General features: G+C 43.3%; 1 protein-coding gene across 1 annotated transcript in view; it reads left to right on the forward strand.

Moving 5' to 3' along the window:
- Positions 1-25,554, forward strand: part of ITGA2 (integrin subunit alpha 2) — a 683,385-nt gene that overhangs the window by 269,560 nt on the left and 388,271 nt on the right. Inside the window, exon 6 of the mRNA XM_078675061.1 lies at positions 25,311-25,438. Within this exon, the coding sequence (XP_078531187.1) occupies positions 25,311-25,438 (128 nt within the window). The remainder of the gene's footprint in view (positions 1-25,310; positions 25,439-25,554) is intronic.

The following is a 25,554-nucleotide window of genomic DNA, read 5'->3' on the forward strand; positions in this document are numbered from 1 at the left end:
AAAACCTACTATGATTCTAAACATGGGGTTAAAGAAGTTAATTTGTCTAAGGGCCAATGGGTTAGTGTAAAAAGTGCTAGGAAAACCATCAAAGGTGAGAGTAGGTACAGTGAACCCAGATTGGTAGTCAAAGTTATGAATAACACAGCTTTATTACAGAATGGAGAAGTATGGCATTTTAGTTGTCTCGCTCCTGTATCCAAGGGGGAAAACAAGGTGGAGGAAAAAAATTGTGCACCATGTTGGTGGGACATTAGTGCTGAGAGTACTCAGTGTGAAGATGTCTCGTGTAATCTTCCACAATCTAGGAATGAGTGTTTGGATTCTGATATTCATGACAGTAATTCCTTTTCTGAATGTAATTTACAAGTTGAAGAGAATGTGTTACCTGGTACTTCCCACGTAATTCCTGGTACATCCAACGTGTTTCCTGATGATTTGACTGACAAAATGTCGTCACCAAGTACATCCAATGTTCCTAGTGATACTATTGTTAAAACTTCAAGTGGAAGAATTGTTAAGAAACCAAAAAATTTGGAATTGTTTGATTGTACTTAGCTATTTGTTTTTTTTTATTTATGTTTTTTTTTTACTGTTCCATTAAGAAGGGGGATTGTGTAGTATGTCGCTTTAAGAGCTAAGAAGTATGTGTGGAATGTTTACTGTGTTCTGGAATTGTTGACTTGTGTATGGGGTTCTTGGGAGTCAGTTATGAGAGGATCCTGAATACTTACTGCTGTACTATTGATGTCTCCTGTACTGGGGGTTTAAATAAAGAACCTGACTACTTGAGAATACCGGTGTCTCTTTTAATTGCTACACCGAACATTGCTAAAATGGAATTTTTAAAGACAATTGTCATCACTTCAGTGCATGGATCTCCTCTCTCCAGCTTTAGGAATGCAGGCAATATGATTCCAGTCTCCGGGGATGCTTTCCTCACCTTCCTTCTTGTACTGTGATACACCAGTAATATCCATACTGAATTCCACCAGTATCATACAACACACACAGCTCTATTACCAAACATGTACTACACATGTACTGCCTATACACATTTATTCAAAAACACTTCGAATATCAGCACACGATTATGGGTTTCATATATAAGTGGAGTTTCACACAAGATGGAGCAGTCAACTGCACTCTCACTGATACAGATAAAAATGTGTGGTCACCCTATAAATTCACAAAACACAGTATGCTGCTACCACCACTTTACCTGATGTACCCAGGAAAAGGACAGAAGTCCATTGCCTAATATGAGAGCACAATTAGTGTGGTCCACAGGATAGATGCTGAACCTGCATTGTCACAGATAATCTACTCACAGGCTAGATTAGTGTGATGTCAGGAACAAAATAAAAGCCAGAAAAACAATTTCCCAGGCAGGAGTGCACTCAGTCCATTTACTAAGAGAGGACATTCCCATCTCAAAGCAAGCAATGCACCTCTCTTGTTCATTTTTGATGGTACATATATTTTAAAAGGAAATGTATACATTTATTGAACATGAACATTAAGATACCTGACATGTTGACGACATGCCCTCTCAGGAAACACATATTATGATTTGATAAATGTTAAGTCTGTAATGATTTTACTTTAAAATGCACGTAACAGTTTTACTACTACCTTGTGATGGTGAGAATAATATAGAAACAGCTGTCATTGCTTTGCAAATGTGGATGGCCAACACAGCACAAAATGATCAGCTTGGGCAGCCACAAACCAAAACAAACAAAGCTGCAACGCTTCTTGCCGTTCATGTTTACTCACCAGAAAAAAAGCAGTATAACTGTAATCTAACATTAAATGACCCCATACCACTATTCTATGTATGCACTGATACTTAGAAAAGCTGTTTAAATGTATATCAGTGGCCACATTAGTCCATTGGCATTTAAGTTCTGCTCACAAGCTACAGATTTAAACCAGTAACTGCCTGAGTTAAGCAATGGAACCTGCACACACAGAACTCTTAAGGAAACCCCTAGTTTTGATACACATAGGCCCACAGAATGGGTGGCTCCATTATTCTCCTGCACCAGAAGTAGGATTACTGGGAGGGTACCAGTAATTCCAGAGGCAGGAAAATAACAGTGATAACTAATTTTTGGGGAGTAGCATGTGATAATCCTTGTTTTCAAACCGAATCCCATATATTTTCGAAAAGGGATGTTGGCTTGTTGCTGTATTGTGTAATTCATGGCAGTTTTTTTACCTGCTTATTGTGTTTATTTCAGTTGCTCAGATGTTGTCACTTAAAGATCAGAAACAAATATGTTTAAAAAAACATACATCGCGTGCAAATACAAGTACAGTTCACTGAAAGAAAAGAGGATGTCACTCGTAGTATGCTAATGCAGGCAGATAAAGCTTAGTGATGAGTATGCACTCAAATATATATGGTTATTTTATGGAAGAGATATTGTTTCATTGCAAACATTCAGAAAAATAAAGTTTAAAAACTAAGAAAGTGGACAGGATGTACTTATATTTGTAGCTATTGTTCGAGCAGGTGAGTTTCTGTTAGGTGTGAAAATAGGCAGAAGCCTCATTTTTGAGAAGTGAAGCATCGCTGCGTGAAAGCAGCGATGCATCACTTTTCATTGCGCCCTCCTTGCGACATGATGGATGCATCATATTTACAGTATGACGCATCTTGTCACTAGGAGCTACAGATACGTCAGTATTTCTGACGTATCTGTAGGCGCAAAAGTGACGCATTGCTGGAGTGTGTCACAAAAGTGACGCAACTCCAGCAATGTGGCCTTTCACATGGGCAAGCCCCATGTGAAAGGGCCTGCGTCAGTCCTACGCCTGCTGTGAGGCAGACGTAAGATATTGACGCATTTGCACTCTAGAAGTGGCGCAGTGAAATCTCGTAGATTTCACTGCATCACTTCTACGAGGCTTAGATGCGCCAAAACGCCCACCTTGCATACATTATACCTGACGCAGGTATAATGTTGTGCAGGGGTTTACAAAGTCACTTTGTAAATAAGGCGCAACAGGAGGCATGTTTTTCACCCATCCTGTTTGCCGAATTTGATTTTGCTGGCTTTAGGTGCTTGTGCGGTCTCTTTCAAACATGGTAAAATCGATCTACACCTAATTAGCATATTTAATTTATTTGTAACCCCCTACTAATTTGTACTACCAGTGCCCAGGGACTGTAAATTAAACAATACTACTGGGACCTGAAGTACTCCTTGTGCACCCACTAAAGTAGCACTTTAAAAACGTGTCTCAGGCCTGCCACTGCAGCATGTACTGTAGTTTTAAACTGCCATTTTGACCTGGCAAAATACACCCTTTGACCGGCCTCAACTGCCCTTTTAAATACTTGTAAGTCACCCCTAAGGTAGGTCCTACAGGTTCAAAAGGCAAGGTGCAATGTGTTTAAATCGTAAGACATGTGTACTTCAAGTTTTATATGTCTTGGCAGTGAATAACTCCTAAATTTGCTTTAAACTGTTTACACTCGCCTATTGACTAACACTGGGTTACCTTATTAGATCTAATAGATGTTAACTTTAGATCAGGAGCAGGTATAAATGTAATGTTTATATTCAAATGAATTGTAATTTAAAATCCTCTTTAATGGTGGAGTCAGATTTTTAGTTCCAAGTCTGAAAATTCCACTTTTAGAAATTGGTATTTTCTTGACCCAACTAGCTATGCCTTTCTGCCAGTGTCCTGTATCACATGACTGTAAAAGGATCTGCTGTTGGGGTTTGTGTATTGCTTCCATACAGTCATGCAAAACGGGGTTAGGTGCCTACAGAACACACTAAGGAACCTGGCATAAGGCCTGCCCTGCTTTTTGTCACCCCAGTCGATTTGGAGCCTTGACGAGGGAAAGAAAATTAACTTTCCAGACCCAGTTGAGGGAGTAGTTCAGGGAGTAGCCCTACACAAAGCTTGTCACCAGAATAAATATTGGACCTGCTGTGCCACTCATCAGAACATTTCTGGACCTGTAGAATTTTCAGAAGAAAGGCTACTCTGCTGACAGTGGACTGCCCTGCTGCTTTGAGGACTGCCTTGCTGTCAGAAGAGGGAAGACTGGACCTACTTGCCTTGCTCCAAGGCTACCCAGTGTGACTCTAAGGATTAGTTGTCTGACCTCCTGTGTGATCTACAGAGACACAACAAGCTTCAGGGGCCTCGCTGCAACATGTCAGCTGCAACTAGACATGCAACAGGACCGGCCTGATCCCTGCTTTTGGTCTCTGCGGCAGAGAGTCCTGACCACAAGCGCTGCCCCCCAGATACTGGACCCTTGCCTGGCATCAGTGGAAGCTCCTTGAAGAAGAAAAAGTATAAACCCTGTATTTGATGATGCTCATGATTGCAAGTTGGCCCGTTGGTACTGCCGCCCCTTGACATTTGCCAATGAGAAGCTTCAGTGACGACCGAATCTTCTGGCTACAGAAACGAGCATTTGCAATGCTCAACCTGATCTCTGTGGCGAAACGCTACTCCTTGTGGTCTCCTCCAGTGCAAACTCTTTGCGCCAGACTTGGAAATATAACTCTTCAGCGTGACTAACCTCGTACTTGTACCTGAACTGAGCTCTATCACGGTTGGTCTGAATGTTTGACTTTCCTCCAGTCTACCGTGACCAGAACACCGCAAGTGGTGCTTTGTGCTTGTAGGTGCTATGTCCACACAAACACATTACAATTGGACTTCTCCAGTTCTACTTATTGGATTTTTGTCCATATGGTATAATTTTTTTTTAATTGACTCTATTTTTCTTAATTGGTTTGGGAATTTTCTTGTGATGTGTTTATTGTTGTTTATGTGATGCATACATGCTTTACACATTGGCTCGAAGTTTGTGCTTTTGCGCCAAGCTACCAGAGGGTCAAGAACAGGTTAATTTAGTGACTTTTGTGATTCACCCTGTTGAGGACTGTCACTGTTGCTTAACTAGGGCTTCCACCCCTCTTTTCCAATACCACAATTTCTTACATACCTGGACTATTGAATTTCAGCAGCATTCCCCTTGATACCATACTTTACTAGCATGTGAACGAAGCACTCTTTACTCTTTTTTAACCAATATTAAACTGGAAACATCTAGTTTTAATCAGTTGTTCAGGCAAGTCTATTTGAAATCCCAGTGAGGCTTTAATACTTTTTTTTATCTACTGTAGTGTGGAGACTCAGGGTCTCTATCGCAAAATTGTAATTCAATTTGAAAAGTCTCAGAAAAAACAAAATGTGTGTTTATTTTTTCCCCTGACCTGACCTATTTTAAACCCACGGCAAAGAACAGCCTGCTCTCGTACCAGAGCTTTCACCCACGCCCACTTAGAGAAAACCTCCCCTACGGTCAATTTTTGCGACTAAGGCGTAACTGCAGCAAGACCCAAGAATACAAAGAACAGGCAAAAGATCTCAGTGAAAAACTAAAAAACAGACACTATCCCCAGAGAGTCATTAACAAATGTAAAAAGAGGGCAAGAAACCAACACAGAGACAATTTATTAGACACCACACCAAAAATACCGGGGAAAGATCTAATGACCTGTGTCACAACATACAACATAGCTTCAAACAATGTTAAAAAAATAGTCAACAACAATTGGCGAATCCTCACTTCAGCCTCCATTAACTGGCCCAAGCCAAGATTTGCAAACAAGAGAACACGCAACCTCAGGGATATGCTAGTACACACTAGACCTGCTCCGAGAAGACGTGAAGAGGAAATATCCCGACTATCGAACAATCCTCCTATCACAGGCAACTACCCATGTGGCTCATGTTCCGTATGTGACCTAACCAAAGCAACCAAGGTCATCCAACTACTACCTGATTTCAAGTGGACCATCAGAACGCACACAAATTGCAACACTACACATGTCATCTATTTGATCACCTGTCTATGCAATATGCGCTACATAGGGATGACATGTCGCAAAGCTAAAGAGAGGATATGTGAACACAGGAGCAACGTTAAATGCAAGAGGAATACCACAAAGATGAGTAACCACTACATTGAGACAAAACACACGGTGGAAGATTTAAAGTGGACAATTCTAGAAACTCTAACAACAAGAACTCCCAATGCAGAAAAAATCCTCTATGAGAAGGAACAAAGATGAGTACACAGACTGAAAACAGATACCTTAGGGCTGAATGATCAGATTCCGTGGTTAAGCCTGAAAAGCTGAAAGAAAAAGAAATTCCACATGGCAATATCTCTCAAACTCCCAAATAAGCCATAACATTGCAACAAGCCCTTATCATCGCTTCACTCCTCAATTGAATACCAACTATAAACACCAGGAGGAGCATTGACCACCTGGCAAGGAACATGCATGATGTACATAGAAAAGATGATCTAAACGTACAACCACTCTGCCAGTACATGACTCCCTAAAGTCAAACACGAGTAATAGCTTCTGCCAGCTTAGAATAATGATATTCAATTTCATTCATTTTTCATCTTTTATTTTCACTTTTCCTTTTCACTTTTTATCGCCCAATCTGCTGTAACATTTAGGCCCTTACAATATAGGGTCGTATCTGTTCAGACCTCTACACATTCCTTATTTTGAGAAAGAACAGATTACTTTTTGTTATAACACCATGCCATCTGTACTGTAGTCTCTTCTCGCTTTTCATCACAACACCGAGCATACATACACCCACCCAGAAACAGAACAAATGATCCGGGGTCAGGACAGTAGAGTCAGCACAAGTCGTGTTGATAGGATGCCGAAGGTAGATGTAACAGCGTGAAGCGGACTCCACATCTGAACTGTAATGTATCTTTCACCCTTTTAATTTGAGTCATGTTCTTTATTTAGAAGGCATAACAGACTCACTGGCAGCCCGTTGAAGCAGGTTTCAGAATCACGGAAGGTATGTGTGTTAACATTTTAAATGGCCGCCCCTTCTAATACGCAATCCATCGCTGCATTTTTTACATACAAGCACGCGCATCGGGGCTCGCCCTAAGTAAATTAAATTGAAGTACGACCGACACCTTTTGATATAGATAGGTGCCGCTCACTAGCTAATTAAAATGCAGACACAAATGCATGTCAATACTTCACGATATATTCATTGAAGCAACCCGGCAGTAGGATACCACAACAAGAGGGTAATTTGAGGTGCTTCATCAAACCATTAGCCGTAATCCATGCCAAATGCTATACAAACCATCTAATAATTATAAGCGGCACACACAGTGATTCAGACATCGTAATTACCGCTTACTATTTCTTGCCCAATGAACAAGCAGAGATATTTTGCCTATCACGCTACACAATCATGTGATATACATACCGATCCTAAAAACTGAGAGACAACTTTTTGGCAAATATGTGATTGGTGGTCTAGTATTGAAGCATTGCCATTTTTTTGTTGCTAAAATCGATTACTTGATATAATTAATGCTCAAGCAAACAGACAGTAAGGATAAATAAGTGAAATACTTTATACCTCTGTATACGTTTGTGTGTCCCCCAATCCCCACCCCCCCCACCCTCTTCTCTCTTTTTCCCACAGGTACCGCTGGACCCTGTTATGAATGAGATTGTTTATGTTCAAAAAAGGGGGGAGAGAGAGATCTAAGTCGATCTAAAGGGCTATTTTACCACTTGAAATAAAGTGGAAGGTCCAAGCCACAGTGGTAGCCCTCGTAACGTAGGAAACAAAAGGGAGAACTGGGCTGTTCCTGTGATCTGAGTGCAGGTCAATATATGTGGATGTAGAAGGGTGGTTAAATGGTAACCATCCAGTGGGTATCCATTTTGTTGGATATAATGGCCTCACACACCCTTGCAGGTGTCATGCTTCATCATGGGCCGGTGCTCCTCGTTGGGTGGGCGGTGCAATACCCAACGGGCTACACCTCAAAAGAGGGGCTCTTTATCGGAGATCTTTTTCCAACTGCCCTAGGTGAAGTGTGGGTGAGGGGCCAGGGGTAGTAGTAGACGAATAGTGAGATAAAATAACGCCAGAGTACCGGAAGAAATTTTATTCTGGTGGTCCCTGGTCGTTAACTAAAAACCAATAATTAGTCTAGGAGTATATGGAAAATAAAGTGTTCCGTGCTCCAGACCATGTTATGAAGTGGTGGTAGTGGTCGACATGTTTCTCGCTTGGGACAGGGTTACCCACGATTCTTCAGGACCTTTACTTAGTGCTGTCTACTGTGTAGCTGATCTGTCAAAGTATCAGTATTAGTATCAAAAGTATAGAAAGTACCTGTTTATACTATGTTCCAAGCCTGGTGTAGGGAACAAAGGGGAGAAAACATTGTTTAGCATCTTATAAACAGGTATTGTAATTCCACATGTGTGTTGACCTGGTGCACTCGGTGGCATGCTAGTGTAGGTGACTACTAGCATTGACCATGACAGTAAATATACAATAGTGAACAACTCCTGGTGCAACTATAAGAGAGTGGAGTCTTCAAACCGTTAAGTGGAGAGATACCTCATGACTTGTTACAAAGGTGACAATTAAAAACAAATACAATTTTAAAAATTTAAGAACTGGAAGAGTTGCAGCCATGCTGTTTTACTTGCAGGATACCACTTACCTAAAGTTCAGTGGTAACATGTACCAGCAGTGCCTGGCGGGATCAACAACGTTGAGATGAGCCTCTGTGGTAAAGGCTAAATTGAGGGAAAAAGTAAGAGAGGAGAGGAAGGGCAGACAGCAAAACATCATATCTGTCTATTGAACTAAATACCAGCATCGAGTGTCTCATGTCTACAGGGGTGCGCCTGTGTGCACATCAATGACGTATTAACATATGGACTCAATGCCGCTATAGACATTATTGTTTAATCACCAGTACTCAGTAGTATAAGGTAACCACCATTGTTGTTGCTCGATGGTCCCCGGTATTGTCACAATGTAGGTTAACGATGCATGCGAGGGTAAGTAAGTAAGCACGGGGATTAAGTATTACACTGCTGGTACATGTTACCACTGACCTTTAGGTAAGTGGTGTCCTGCAAGTAAAACAGCATGGCTGCAACTCTTCCAGTTCTTAACATTTTTTAATTTTATTTGTTTTTAATTGTCACCTTTGTAACAAGTCACAAGGTATCTCTCCACTTAACGGTTTGAAGACTCCACTCTCTTATAGTTGCACCAGGAGTTGTTCACTATTGTATATTTACCGTCATGGTCAATGCTAGTAGTCACCTACACTAGCATGCCACCGAGTGCACCAGGTCAACACACATGTGGAATTACAATACCTGTTTATAAGATGCTAAACAATGTTTTCTCCCCTTTGTTCCCTACACCAGGCTTGGAACATAGTATAAACAGGTACTTTCTATACTTTTGATAGAATCGCGGGTAACCCTGTCCCAAGCGAGAAACATGTCGACCACTACCACCACTTCATAACATGGTCTGGAGCACGGAACACTTTATTTTCCATATACTCCTAGACTAATTATTGGTTTTTAGTTAACGACCAGGAACCACCAGAATAAAATTCCTTCCGGTACTCTGGCGTTATTTTATCTCACTATCCGTCTACTACTACCCCTGGCCCCTCACCCACACTTCACCTACGGGCAGTTGGAAAAAGATCTCCGATAAAGAGCCCCTCTTTTGAGGTGTAGCCCGTTGGGTATTGCACCGCCCACCCAACGAGGAGCACCGGCCCATGATGAAGCATGACACCTGCAAGGGTGTGTGAGGCCATTATATCCAACAAAATGGATACCCACTGGATGGTTACCATTTAACCACCCTTCTACATCCACATATATTGACCTGCACTCAGATCACAGGAACAGCCCAGTTCTCCCTTTTGTTTCCTATGAATGAGATTGATACATCTTATTCTCACTTCTCCTTGATAACAGAACATTATCGAGGTGCACACAACAAGAGACACCCACAGTCTCAGATCACTGATTCACTCTGGTCCTGAAGAAAGCCCATCTGACCTATAGAGGCGAATCAAGGGCTGAAACATGTCGACCATTTTAAAGGACTCTTAACAGTGCGAGAGATCCATAACTCAATCTCAGAACGCACAAACTATATCTTTTAACCCATACCTGAATCCAGACTTATTAAATCTATTCCTGGCTGTACGAGTATTTTTAAACCATACCTGACCCCTAAAAATCTCTGATCACTACTGCACTAACTAGGGGTTCACCTCCGGGAGGAGGCAGCATGAGCACTAACCCAATGATGATGCTATCACATGATTAAGAGGCGGAGAATCAAGATGTACCGCCAAATCCATCTTTTACACGTGATTGAGGGTTTTTTATTGGGACATAGAACACAAGGAACCGCTAACCTTGTTCTATGGGCTACCAATCAGGGTCCCAGAGCAGTCGGACCCTACCAAACAGCGTAATCCCTGTTATATCAGCATTTAGCTGGAAGTAATTCTCCGACATTTATACAGCAATAGCTTTCATTCCGGCAGAGAAGCTGTCTTTCACTTTGGTTAGGTTTTTGTCAAAGGAGGTTAGTAACTGGGTATCATCTGCATAAGATAGTATTTCAAAGCCCATTTCTTTGTATTATCTTGGCGGGGGGCAACATAAATGCTAAAAAGCATAGGGCTCAATCGCGAGTCCTGAGGCACCCCCGTACCCAATGGCATGGTGCATGATTTATAAGGATCCATAGTAATCGTTTCGGTTCTGTTGGTAAGAAAGTCACTAAACCATTGTAAAGCTGTCCCACCTATGTCAATCTCCTGCAGTCTTAGGAGCAGCTTAGAGTGAGAGACAGTATCAAATGCTGCGGACAAGTCCAATAGCACCAGCATGGATGACTGATTTGCATCAAGAGAACACCGGATCTGGTCAGTAACTTCCAGCAGAGTAGTCTCTCTGCAATTTAAAGGTCTGAACCCAGATTGTGATGGATCCAGATGTTTGTTCACCTCAAGATATGCCATGGGTTGTTGATTTACTTGTCTCTCCAATAGCTTGCCGAACAATGGAAGCACGCGATAGACTGATAGTTGGTTAGGTTTGTGGGTGCCACTTTGGTCTTTTTTCTGAACCGATATCACCTGTGCTGCTTTCCATGTAGATGGCACTTTCCTAGTATTAGCTAATAAGGGTAAACATCGTTTACAACGCGGTGTTTACACCGCAGTGCTTTTACAACGATGCTATTACAACGCAAGTCGTTACTACGACTTGCGCTGGATGGCGCTGTCGGGCAAGGATCGTTGTAATTTTATATTCCAACACCTTCCCTACTGTTAGGGGGACTGGTGTTGGAATATAAAATTATAATGTAACGACTTGCGTTGTAATGCCCGCGTTGTCAAGTAACGCGATCTTTTAGACATACATCCGCTAATAAGTTGAATAGAGAGCAGATAGAGAGCAGATCACCGGGGGCAAGCTGACTCAAAGAAATTAGCTAATGAGCCACATAGGGCCTGTGATGCATGTATTTCTTGGGAGCAAGCACGCGGGCAAGGGAAAGCATTAAGTAGTTTGAATACTTCTTTAGCTGAGTTCCCAGCTTGCTCAATTTGATTGGAAATATAATTCTGCCTGTAAGGTGTCAATAAGTGAGACTTTGATAGTGCCTTTATACACAATTGCTTTACCTTCACCTGTTCTCCTAACGCTGTCCAGCCTCTATATGCAGTAGTTGTTTGGTAAAGCAAGCGTAACAGCCAGTAAAGAGGTAGGGCCTCATTTATGAAAAGTGACGCATCGCTGCGTGAAAACAGTGATGCGTCACTTTTCACTGCACCCTCCTTGCGCCACCAATGATGCGTCATATTTACAGTATGATCCATCATGGCGCAAGGAGTTACAGATACGTCAGTATTTCTGACGTATCTGTATGACGCAAAAGTGACGCATTGCTAGAGTGTGTCACAAAAGTGACGCAACTCCAGCAATGTGTCCTTTGACATGGGGCAAGCCCCATGTGAAAGGGCCTGCGTCAGTCTTACGCCTGCAGTGAGGCAGGCGTACGATTTTGGCGCAGTTGAGTCCTAGAAGTGGCGCAGTGAAATCTTATAGATTTCACTGCGTCACTTCTATGACCCTTTCTTGCGTCAGAACGCCCCCCCTGCATACATTATACCTGGCGTAGGTATAATGTAGCGCAGGGGTTTACAAAGTGACGCATCTACCTAGATGCGTCACTTTGTAAATATGGTGCAACAAGGCACATTTTTTACGCTGCCGATGCGTCACAAAAAGTGACGCACCGGCGGCGTAAAAGTGACGCATGGCCTCATAAATGAGGCCCGTAGAATTTAACCAGGTTTCAGTAAGGAAACCGACCTCTGGTGACTTAAATAGTGCTCTGCCATGGGCAAGACAAGAGAGGACTTAATTACAGGAGCTCACACGAGTCGGAATTAACTAATCCAGTATTAGATAATTGTGAGGGAATAAGGGAAAGCTTGACAGTTGAAGCGCAGAAGATAGGTCGGGGATTTCAACCATTCACGTTCACAGATCATAAGAGAGACATGGCAGGGAAGAGCTTTTCAAGGCAGTCTTCCTGGAGTCAAACTACCAAATCAGTCTAAAGCATGGGTACTCACAAACTTTCTGTCGGGGGCCAAAATTACAGTGTGGTTGGAGGCCGAGGGCCGCACCGGTGGGGGCGGGGTCAGTGGGTGGGCGGGGTTAGAGTAAACAAAAATCAAACCCGTTTCAAAATCTGTGCTTAGCATAGTTTGCCACCCTACTGGTATTTTGAGGTTTGTCATTGTATCCAGATATATCAGATACAACCAGTGACATTATACCTGCAACAAGTCCGAACTATTGGCTTTGCCAATGATTGCTAGTTGCATAAGATAAATAAGCAACCACTACGGCTTTGTTGTAAATATATTATAATATTGAAAATGCTTCACTTATGAGACTATGAAAGAACTAAAACAAGTCTATTTGAATTACATCAAAATCTTTGAGCAGTGATGCTGGTATTGAGATGAGATATTGTTGGTTCACCCGAAGTGCAAAAATGGAGACCCCAATAGTTGTTAGTTGCATAAGATAAATAAGCAACAACTATGGCTTTGTTGTATATAAAATTGAAAATGCTTCAGTTCTGAAATGACAAAACTGTGAAAGAACTAACACAGGCCTATTTGGAATTGCATCAAAGGCTTTGTGCTGCTGTTGAGTTGATATTTATCTAAGGGCGAAAATGGAGACCCCAGTAGTTGTTAGTTGCATAAGATAAATAAGCAAAAACTGTGGCTTTGTTGTATATAATAAGGAGAATGCTTTAGGTCTGAAATGATGAGACTGAAAGAATGAAAACAGTCGATTTGAAATGACAAAGGCTTTTTGAGCAGTAGTGCTGCTGCCGAGTTGATGTCTATTTTTTTTCACCCTGAAGGCAAAAATGGAGCCCCAATAGTTACACGTCTCAGCAGCCCTGCCTGCTAACTCGGGGAGAACAAACTCGCATAAAAAAGTACATTTCAGCCGAAGATTAACCCACAATTGGTCACAGAATACGCAACAGCGCCATCTACTGTCCAGTGCACTTAAATTAATATGCAAAACCACTCGAAATAAATCGAAAAGAAAAACATACATAACTCTTCTGCCCAAGATTTTAAGCGCCTGGAAAACCCCAAACGATATCGTGACCTTTTGTGTGGTGCATGAACAAGGTCTAGAAACAGAAATCCACAAAGTATGGGGGGCCCAGGCATAACAATTATGGTATTGGCATACTTACTGCTTTCTCGGCAATTGGTGCCAGGGGCCAGTGAATCTCGGCTCGGTTTCAACACACTGCTTCCGTCGGTGTCCGAAGTAGGTCCTGCTGCTACGCAAGCCTATGAGCTCACGAGGGCAGATGAGGGGGGTGCACAGGTGAGCATGAATACACTAAGGGGCAGATTTATGAGGCACTTGCGCCACGTTTACGCCGCTGTTGCGTCACGCAAGGCGGCGTAAACGTGGCGCATCCCTACGAACGATTTACAACGTGACGCATCTAGGCAGATGCGTCACGTTGTAAAGCCCTGCGCCGCTTGTGGGCGTTCCGGCGCAGGGTGGGCGTTCCGGGGCAGGTGCGCCTCGCAAAAGTGGCTGAGTGAAATCTATAAGATTTCACTCAGTCACTTTCAGGCCAATGCTGCGTCAAAAGCCTGCGCCTGCTTGAAGCAGGCGTAGGTCTTGACGCAGCATTGTGGAGATGGGGCACCCCCGAGCCTTGCTGGAGCTGCGTCGCGCTTGCGACGCAACTCCAGCAATGCGTCACCTTTACGGCACAGATGCGTCACGCATCTGTGCCGTTTTTGCCCCATGGTGCGCCGCATCATAAATGCGGCGCACCATGGGTGGCGGAGCTGTGGCGCACTGTGGCGCATGTTAACTGGCGCATCCCTGGGGATGCGCCAGTTAACATAAATCTGCCCCACATTGTCTGCGCATGCCCTTTGAACTTTTCTCGCAAATGCGGCCCCCAAGGAGACACCACCACAGCAGTAATGGTGCTGAGTCCATGACTGCTGTGGGGGCCGCAAGGAAAGGTCTGGCGGGCCGCAAATGGCCCGCGGGCCGTACTTTGAGTACCGCCGGTCTAAAGGGTGGGCAACAGATAGGCGCACAGCATGGGTGGGATTCCCATTAACATGAAGAAGACGGTCCTTGATTGGTTTAGAGAAGGGTTTGGAAAGCCCAGCAGGGAAACTGGCCGTGATATCTCTTCCGCCATTTTACAAAACACAGGCAGGTGCTTCATGGGATTAGGTCTGCTACAAAACTCAGGAAGTAGGGAAAAATATAGGAGAGAACTGCGGGGTGGATTTTATTGTGACAAGTTTCAGGGTCACTATCAATCGTTGCTGAATTATTCCTAAAATATAAGGTTCCTATCCCCTCAAAATAAGAATTCTGCAAGAACGACGGAAGACAAAATTAGTCTGTGGATGGTATACTAGTGTCAGCTGAGGAAATGTCCAACACTAAAGGCCACTCCCAAGATAATTGTGGCTGACCTCCTCCTAACCTAAAGGAAGAAGGGGTTTTATGAGCAGATCCAGGAGAAGCCGCGGCTGTTGAAGTACTCCCCTGAAGGTTGAGAGGCCAAGGAAAAGAGTTGCCTGCAGGCCTGGTGGGTTCTGGTCTTTTTGTCATTGGTCCTAAAGAGAGTAGATGCCGAGCCTTTCTCCCACTGGAACATACAGCTTGATATCGATGGGAGTTGGGTATATCTGGACCAGCAGCACAGACGTCACATTTACTTTCAGCATGCACGTTTTGTTTCATTGTTGCATGTGAGAAAGCCAGATTAAAAGTTATTGTTATTCATGTTTTTACAAACTGTTTTGCTGTCTTTCGATGTTAAAAAAATAATGCATGCCTGCCCTCTAGTGGTTATTTTGGAAAAGCACAACCATGTTACGGCTATATTGAAATTTACCCATCAGAAAATTATGTTAATGCATTTTTTGAATCCCTCCTTTTCCTCCATTTGATTTGATTCCGTTTTAAGCCATTTATTTTATTTTCATTTTAAAGAAATTGATTTGTAGCGTGTTACCTATTTATTATTTAACTTTAATGTTATGGTTTGGTAGTGCTCTGCCTGTATTTTCTCTCAAGATTCCAGTCTCTTACATCAGAACTATAAAGATTAAGAACAGGAATCCGCACAATCACTGTTTAACTTTGTGGGAGCTCAGCCACAGGTCACATCACGATTGAGGCCTCTCTCTCACTGGTCATCATTCCGGTGTTCTATACATACTCTATTCGACCCCTTCATGAACATGTGGAATGTAAATTGTTTTGTAGATTTGTAAGAACAGTTTCAGGTAAAAGGCTTCAAAAATTATAAAAATGAAAAAATGCCACATGCTTTAACAAATATCAGCCTTGTTGGTTATAAATATACCGAATATAGGGGCATATTACCAAGGGCAATATCGCCGCTTTAGCGGGAAAAATTCCCGCTAAAGCGGCGATAATTTTATCGCCCTATTCCCTAGCTGTTAGCGACAGCTAATAGGCGATAGCGGGCATTTAAGGGCCCACTCTGCATGTCAGCGATGATTATCGCTAATGACATGCAGAGTGGGCGTGCCAAGATGTTAGCGACTGGAAACAGTCGCTAACATCGCTATCCCCTATTACCAACTTTTGGAAATAATCGCGCTAAGCGCGATTATCTCCAAAAGCTAACGCCTGCCCAGAGCAGTTCTTATCCATGTTATCCAATGGTAGGTGGATAACATGACTACGAGCATTTGCTCGCTAATGCATGAATATCGCTGACTTTTCAGCGATATTCATGCATTTCGGCCAATTTTTATCGCTTAGGAGATTAACCTTGATATTATCAAGGCTCCTAAGCAATAAAAATCGTCGGAGCGCAGCGATATTTAAATGCCCGCTAGCCAAGCTTAGCGATAATTATCACTATAGCTTGGTAATATGCCCCATAGTGATTTCTCCTTCAGCATGTTCCTCCTTTATAGGCATTACTCTAACAGTTTGTATTCAAACTTCAAATTATAATAAAACACATTGACAAAAACAATATGTTTGGCATTTGTATACTGAGTACACTAAGAGACATACCAAATGCAGGTATTTGTATTTGTATTTGTTTATGTAGCGCTAGAATCGACCCCCAAAGGGGTATCTCTGCGCTTCAGCAGGACTATGAAAGGATAGCAGTGCATTCAACAGGATCAGCAATGACAAAAGAGAAAAGTCTTAAGCATTTTCCTAAACTGCAAGTGTTCGGAGCATTGTCTTAAGTGGACCGGGAGTTCATTCCATTGGAGTGGACCGCGATAGGAGAGAGCTCTTCCACCTCGCCTGGCCCTTTTTATTTGCGGTACCACCAGACGATGTTTGGCACCTGAACGTAGGGATCTGGGGGGAATGTAAGGCAGGATTTTTTCAGCGAGATAGGAGGGACCCAAATTGACCAACGCCTTGTGAATGATACGACAGGTTTTAAACTTAATACGTTGACGAATAGGGAGCCAATGCAATTCCGTAAGAGGTGGTAGTGAAGGGGTCCGAGGTGGAGCATTGAGTACCAGCCAAGCCGCCTTGTTCTGCACCACCAGCAGTCTGCTGAGCAGGGCATAATTTGCCGAGATCAGCAGACCGTTACAGTAGTCCAGGCGACTCAAGACCATCGCCTGGACTATGGTTTTCCGAGCAGAGTCAGGGAGAAGGGGGAAGACTCGGTGCAACATGCTAATAACATGGAAACAGGAACCTGCTGTTTGAATAACATGATCTTTCAGACAGAGATCACGGTCAAGGTGGATCCCCAGGTTTTTAACTGTGAGTTTAGAGGAAGGGAGAGGGCCCAGAACCGTTGGCCACCAATCCGGTGTCCATAGGAGGGGATCTTCTCCCAAAAGCATGATCTCGGTTTTTCCTACATTGCACTGGCGTAAATTATTCCGCATCCAGTGCGCTATGGCCCTAATCCCGTTTGAGAATGCCAGTTGTACCGAGGATGAAAATGTATTGAATGGAAAGAGGAGCTGAGGATTGATCGGCGTATGATATGGGAATAAATCCATAGATCCTCATAAGGTTGGCCAAGGGAGCAACATAGATGTTAAAAAGAGTAGGGCTCAAACATGAGCCCTGAGGTACTGCCTTGGTCATACCCACCGGCGCTGACTGATACGGGCCCAGGTTAACAGTCTGGAAACGATCCGATAAGAAACTATTCATCCATGACAGAGCTGAGCATCTTAACCCAACTTCCTCCAATCTTCTGAGCAAGACACTATAGGAAACCGTGTCAAACGCCGCGGATAGGTCCAACAGCACCAGAATCGTCAAATGGCCCTTATCTAGGGTCATTCTGATGTTATCCGTTACTATAAGTAACGCATATTCAGTGCTGTTTTTCGGCCTAAAACCGGACTGGGAGTGATCTAAACATCCAGACAGTTCGACATAGTTGGACAAGTGAGTAATCACATGTTTCTCCATTATCTTGCTCCAGAATGGAAGAAGAGAGATGGGACGAAGGTTAGAGAGATCTTTCAATGTAATATTAGATTTCTTGCAGATGGGTCTGATCTGGGCAACCTTCCATTCCCGTGGGAAGTATCCCTCTGAAAGAGAGAGATTGATAATAGACTGCACCAGGGGGACCAGCTGATTCTCCAAAGATGGAATAAATTTAGCTGGAATGTGATCCGTACGAGATCCGGATTTTATTCTGTGGATCAGGGTTTTAACCTCTACTAAGGTGATGGAAGGAAAGCACTCTAACTTTTGCTGATTTTTCACTTCCAAATGGTCCAAAAACATAGGAATCTGAGATGGGTTATCTGCTGCTGTTATTTTCTCGTATATGAGTTCAATCTTCTGGGCAAAGTGTAAGGCAATGTTATCGCACAATTTTTGGGAAGGAATCTCCAAGCTTTCACATGCTTTTAAAAAGATTAGTGAAAGAATGGAGAATTTGATACAATATTTTTGAGGAGTTCCCTGCCTGAGTCAGCTGAGACAAAAGGTGCATTTTGCACGCTACCTTTATGTTTTTGTGGTAGCTGATCAGGGAAGCACAGTACTTTTCCTTATCTGCCTCATTATGTGATGAACGCCATGCTCTTTCCAATTTCCTACATAGTTGCTTCTGACTTCGCAAGAGGGGTGTAAACCAGGCAGCTTGCGGGCGATTAGGGTGTCTCAGAAAGGATTTAAGCGGTGCAATGTGGTCAATGGCTGTAATGACCGCTGAATTAAATTTTGACAGTGCTTCCTCAGTATGGTCTGATACAAGAAAGTGCAGCTTCACAAATCTACTTTGAAAGTTTTCTGCTGACACCTTCTGCCACTTTCTCCGCAGATACGGTACAGCTTGATTGGGAGTTTTAAGCTTAATAAGGTACTGGATGTCAAATTCGATGACTGAGTGATCTGACCAGGTGAGTTGTTGAGGAGGTTTGCACTTGATCTTAGAAGAAGTAGAGAACAGAATATCCAAGGTGTGGCCCGCTATGTGAGTCGGCCCCTCATTAAGCTGACACAAACCTGAGAGGGATAGGTCTGCCAGAAGAGTCTGGACGTCAGGATTAGAGTGGCATTCGCTATGTACATTGAAATCTCCTAATAATAGGAAATTACTTCCCCCTTTCACATGAGAAGCAAGACATTCCACCAGTTGTAAGGAGAAGTCCAATAGAGGTCCTGGAGGGTGATAGACTAGCGCCCCTTTCCAGCTATCCTGCTGAGGCTGATCAATTCTGAAAATCAGCATCTTTACAGTTGCAATGCTGCGTTTATCTACGACAGAGATGTTTATGCCGTATTTTTGTACGATAGCTAAGCTCCCCTTGGTTTTTATAGGCCTATCTAATCTAATCATTTTATATCCCTCTGGTATGCCTAGAGTTATGGAGGGGACCGAGTGAGGTTTCATCCAGGTTTCAGTGAAAAAGCCAATCTCAGGTTGGGCTGAGGACACAAGGTCCCAGACTTCGATCGAATGTTTTGGCAGGGACCTGATGTTGTACAGCATATTTTTTCACACTTTGTGAGAGGTCTTTGTGTGGGGATCACTTGAGCAGCTAGATCGATCGAAGGTTGTTTGAAAATGACAGCCCCTGCAAGAGAAAGGCCCTTCAGGGCATGGCCAAGACTCTATCTTACAGTTATGAGGCAGCTTGGTCTGTAAATTCAACAGCTCTTGTTTGGTATATAATAATTGTGTGGAATGGCTGTGTTCTGTAAGAGAACAACCAGGGTCCCTGGCTCCTGGTGCCATTCTGGCGCATACGGGCGCAGACGGGCTTGCCTTTGGCGCTCTACGCTCTGCATGCCCCTTATCTAGTGGGGCCCGGTCTGAGAGCTAGACCGCCAGCCGCCGACCGGAAGTTAGCACATAAACAGGATTAAGACCCGCGATGGACCGGGGAAGGGAGACTGGCATGGAGCACAAGGTCAATGTGAGCTTAAATCAGGTAGTGTGCACAAACGATATTTAATAATCAGGTTAAAAATACAGGTTAAAAGATTTTCACTGTTTCAGGCTGCAGCGTTAGCAGCTAGCGCAGGGCAGTATCTAAGCAGAATACAACCACCTTCTCGCGCGTCCGCTGTGCGCTACGCTCTGCATGCCCCTTTTCTAGTGGGGCGCGATTTGAGAACTAGACCCCCAAACGCCAACCGGAAGTTACCACTTGCCTCTACACAAACGGGATTAAGACCCGCGATGGACCGGGGAAGAGAGACTGGCATGGAGCACAAGGTCAATGTGAGCTTGAATCTGGTAGTGTGCACAAACAATATTTATAATCATGTTAAAAATACAGGTTAAAAGATTTCCACAGTTTCAGGCCATAGCGTTAGCAGCTAGCGCAGGGCAGTACCTAAGCAGAATACACCCACCTTCACGCGGTATAAATTCATCCATAGAGCATGCACACATGCATATCGACACACACACCAACACACACACACACACTAGGTCCATCAGGCCTACAAGCTTCAATACAAATAGACTAACAAACATATCAGTACACATTCCCACAGACCCAACCGTTATACATGATAATGTTTAGCAGTGGGAATATAGGGCTATTCATCAGCAGAAAAGAGGTGGTTGAAGGTGAAATATAGGCAGATGGCACAGACTGATGTGATACAGGTGAGCAAAGGGTGATGTGCAGCAGAGGAGAACAAGGTGATGCAGTAGTACCATCCACAAAGGAACACTGTGATGTGCCTTAGAGGAGCACTGAAGAAAGGTGTTTTTTTCTCATGAAAGCAGTAAGTGTTGTGCACATACACATGGATGGGTTGAAAAAATTGCAATTCCTCTCAATGACAGTGTTACCCATTTAACCTTTTTCACTGAAAACATATATTTCTTTTAGGTTCTAAAAAAGGGGGTTCTCTTGAGTTTTAAGTTGAAGCCTACCAGATAGCACAGCTGTCTGATTTGTTAAAGACATCTTGGGGACTTTCCGAAAGTTGATCGAGGAATACATTCCACCTGTTGCTTACCATTGGCTGTATGGCTTGTAACTCACATTTTCTGGCTTTCTATTTGCTGGCTTTTTTTGATTTAGGTTGTCACGCCTGAGTTTGTCCCTCCTGATGCCCAAACCTTGTTTACTGTATTATTCCACGAACTTGCTTTCTGTAAACAGCCCTTTAATTCTTGTTCTTATCTTGGCACGCTTTTTATGCATTCAAAGGCAGAGCTCAAATGTCAAGCTCTCTCTTCGAGAGAGTTTGGTATTCAGGTTTCTTTCTCTGACTTCAAAGTGAGAGAATTTATGTGACATTCATGCTGAAAACCCATGCAAGAGGAGAGTTTGTAGTATGTTTTTTTCTAGCACACAACAAAAAAAATGAACTGTGCTGATGTTTCAGAATATTTCAGAATTAATACAAATGAAGGACTTTTTGTAATTCTGAAGTGTGGTGGAAACAAATATTTGAAAATGATCAAAAAATACCCATACACTAGGTGATGACATTTGCAAACATTATCGTTTGTGTGCAGTAAAACAGTATTTTGGTGCAAATGTAATGGTCATTTCAATTGAAAATGTGTTGTCTGTAATTGTAGGGTGCTACCACACTATGCATACTCCACACTACACCACTCCCCTCCACTCTATGCCCTTCCACTCTAAGCCAGGCTACTAAAACCATGACATGTCACTCCACTCTCCGCCCTTCCACTTTAAGACTCTCTGTGACACGCCATGCCACTGGCCTCCACGCCATTCCAATCTACCATATTCTCTCCATGACACAACATGCCATTCCACTTTACTCCCCTTCACTCCACAACGCCTACCCCACTCCACTCTATCCCACTCCAGCGTACCTCACACCACTCTAATCCATCACACTCCCCTCCACTCCAATATACCCCAGTCTACCCACCACACTTCACGTCTCTACAATCTACACAAATGTACTTCAATCCAATCTAGCCTACTCCACTTCACCCAATCTATCCTATTCCACTCCAATCTACCTCACTCACTAATTTACCCTCCCCACTCTACTCCACTATACTCCACCACAATCTACCCCACCCCAGTTTACCCACCCCACTCCAACCCCACCCCAATCTACCACACCACTCCAAACTACACCACTTCAAGCTATCACTTTAATCTTACCCACTCTAACCCAATCTACCCCACTTCACTTCAATCTACCCCACGCCATTACAATCTACTCCACTACAATCTACCCCACTCCACACTCCACTCAATTTAACCCACTCAACCCCACCCCACTCCAATCTACCCACTTCATCCCAATCTATCACACTTCACTCACATCTGCTCCACTCAAATTTACACCAGTCGACTCCACTTCAATCTACCTCAATCCACCCCACTCCGATATACACTAATCCAACTCACTCCACTTCAATCTACCTGACTCCACTCCAATTCCACTCACCTCCACTTAACTCCAATCTACCCCAGTCCAATTTACCCTACTCCATTCCAATTTATCCCACTCCACTCCAAACACCAATGCAATCTATCCAACTCCTCTCCACTCTAATCGACCCCACTCCACAACAATCTACCCCACCCCACCACAATCTACCCCACTACATTCTATCACAATCTAACCCACTCGACTCCAATATACCACACTCCAATCCACCCTATCTACCCCACTCTACCCCTACCCTTAATGTGCCCCACATCACTCTATCACACTGGACTCCTCTACCCAAATCTACCCCACTACACTTCACTCCAATGTGCCCCACTGCAGTCTGCCACACTCCACTCAAACCTACTCCACCTCACTCTAATCTAACCCACTCCACCCTAATCCTCCCCACTCCAATGTACCCCGCCCCACCTCACTCCAATATACCTTACTATAATCTACCCCTTCCCATCCATCTCACACCAATCTACCCATATCTACTGCACTCCAGTGTACCCCACTATACCCCACTTTACCCTACCACAACACTGCAATCCACCCCACCCCACTCCACTCCAATCTATCCATCTCTACACCAATCTACTCCACTCCACTCCACCCCAATCTACCCCGCGCTCCCACTCCAATCTACCCCAGTCCAATTTACCCCACTCCATTCCTGTTTAGCCCACTCCACTACAATCTGCCACCAGGCACGGTCCGTGCCGGGCGTTATACTGGGGCGGTGAAGTCAGGCAGGGGAGGGTCAGGGTGGGGGGTTGTAAAATGCGGCATATGGACCATTAGAGGTAAGTACCGATAAAAATAATTAAAACGAATTTCGTTGTCCACGCTGCATCGCCAAATGTGATGCAGCGTGGGCAACGAAATTCATTTTATTCAACTCCACTCCAACCTACTCCACTCCAATCCACTTTTTATTTATTTTGTTTTATTTATTGGGTTTTATAAAGTGTGTACAAGACCATCACAGAATCAGAGCGCTGTACAAATAGAGAGCTGATGATGGTTTCAGTACAGTAAGAACACCTATCACATTATATATGTGGTACATAGAATTTTAAGAGCAAAGATTAACACAATAGGGTACAATATCAAATAAGGTTGATTGCTGTATCAAAAAGTTCTCTTATTACATGTTTTTCTAGTAATACAGCTTTGACTTCCTTCTTGGAAAGCCTGGGTGAGGTAATTGCTCTTGTTGAGGGTGGCAGGGAGTTCCATATTTTCCACCCCACTCCACTCCAATATACCCCAATTAACATCACTCCTCTCCAATCTACCCCACTCCAAACTACCCCACTCCTATCTATCTCACCACAATATAACCCACTCCAATGTACCCTATATCAGTCCAATCTACAGTACCATAATCCGCACAATGTGTCCCACTCCAATCTACCCCACTCCACTCTAATCTACCCCATTCCTTCAGTATACTGCATTCCAGTCTTCCCCAATCTACCACACTCCACTCCAATCAACCCCAATACATCCCACTCCAATCTACCCCACTCCACTTCATTCTACCACACTACACTTTAATCTACACATCTCCACTCCAATCTACTCATATCCAACCAAATTACCTCCATTCCACCAAAATCTACCCCACTCACCCACTCCAATCGATTACCAATTTATTCCACTCCACTCCAATCTACCCCACCCTATCCCAGTCTACCCCACACCACTCCAATCTGTCCTACTTCCCACCACTCTAATCTACCCTAATCTAACCCACTACAAACTACCCCTATCTACACCCACTCTATTACATTCTACCCTACTATAATTCACCCAATCTACCTCACTCCAATCTACCCCACTCCACTCCAATCTACCTGATTCCACTCCAGTCTACCCTACTTCGCTTCAATCTATCCCGATCCACCCCAGTCCACTCTTCCCCAATCTACCCCACTCCACTCCAATCTACCACAATATATCTCACTTGACTCTATCCCAATCTACTCTGATCTACCCTACTTCTATCTACCCCACTCCTCCTAAATCTACCCCACTTTACCCCAATCTCCCCAGTTCAATGTATCCCACTCCAATCTACCATGCTAATCTATCCAGCTCCCCATTCCAATCTACCCTTCTCCAACCCACTCCAATCTATGCCAATCCACCCAACTTCATTCTACCCCACTCTACCCCAACTCTACTCTACGCCGATCAACCCCACTCCACTCTACCCTAATCTTCCGCACTCCACTCTACTGCAATCTACCCCATTCTACTCTACTCCACTCCAATTCTTCCCACCACACCCCACTCCACACCACTAACATTTAGCCATGCTGAACAGCAGCCACAGTGGTGTACAACATGACTAAAACACATTGCCAAAGCATTTAGTTCTTGAATAGGCGAGACCTATTGGATTTGCCAATGCTTGTTAAAAGATGTTATCCACTGTGTAGAGGCATAAAAGATGTATTGTAGTAAATATTTGTAATGGACCATTTGAAAGATATAAAGCTTGCTACTTCGGCCTATGTTGTGCTTGATTAAAGTACCTCCTTGTTTTATTTACCACTAGCATCGAACCAGAAAAATAGCACATTTTGTTAATGGAATACAGTAAATAAGCAAAAATGCATTGCTTAAGCATGATGTTGGCGGTTCAACCATTTGCAAAATCAACAATGTTACCTTTTACACAAAAAATCTATGATATATATTAGCGCCATGACATTTCAGCATATATGGTTTGTAGCATAGAAGCCTTCCTACCATAAATAAATTGCAAGTAATTAGTTGAGTCATATGATAGCAACTGAAAAAATAGGTAAGGCTTCACATTCTACTCAGCATACTCTTCCCAGTGCTGACTTAATGAATTAAAAAATATGTTATTGATTACATCGACTAAACATAATCCTACTTTTTCTCTTTTAGCTTGTTCTTCCTTTATAGACATTGCTGTTGTATGTGATGAGTCAAACAGTATTTACCCCTGGGTAGCAGTAAGAAACTTCCTTGTAAAATTTGTGCAAGGCCTTGATATAGGCCCCCAAAAAACACAGGTAAGAACAGAAATACTATATGCTAACAAAATATATAATTATTCGATTTTGTCTTCAAATTCAAAACCGCAAACTATACAACGATGACAATATAATATGGTGTGTGGGGGAAATGG

Source organism: Lissotriton helveticus, chromosome 2_1 (genome assembly GCF_964261635.1).
Source record: "Lissotriton helveticus chromosome 2_1, aLisHel1.1, whole genome shotgun sequence".
NCBI lineage: Eukaryota > Metazoa > Chordata > Amphibia > Caudata > Salamandridae > Lissotriton > Lissotriton helveticus.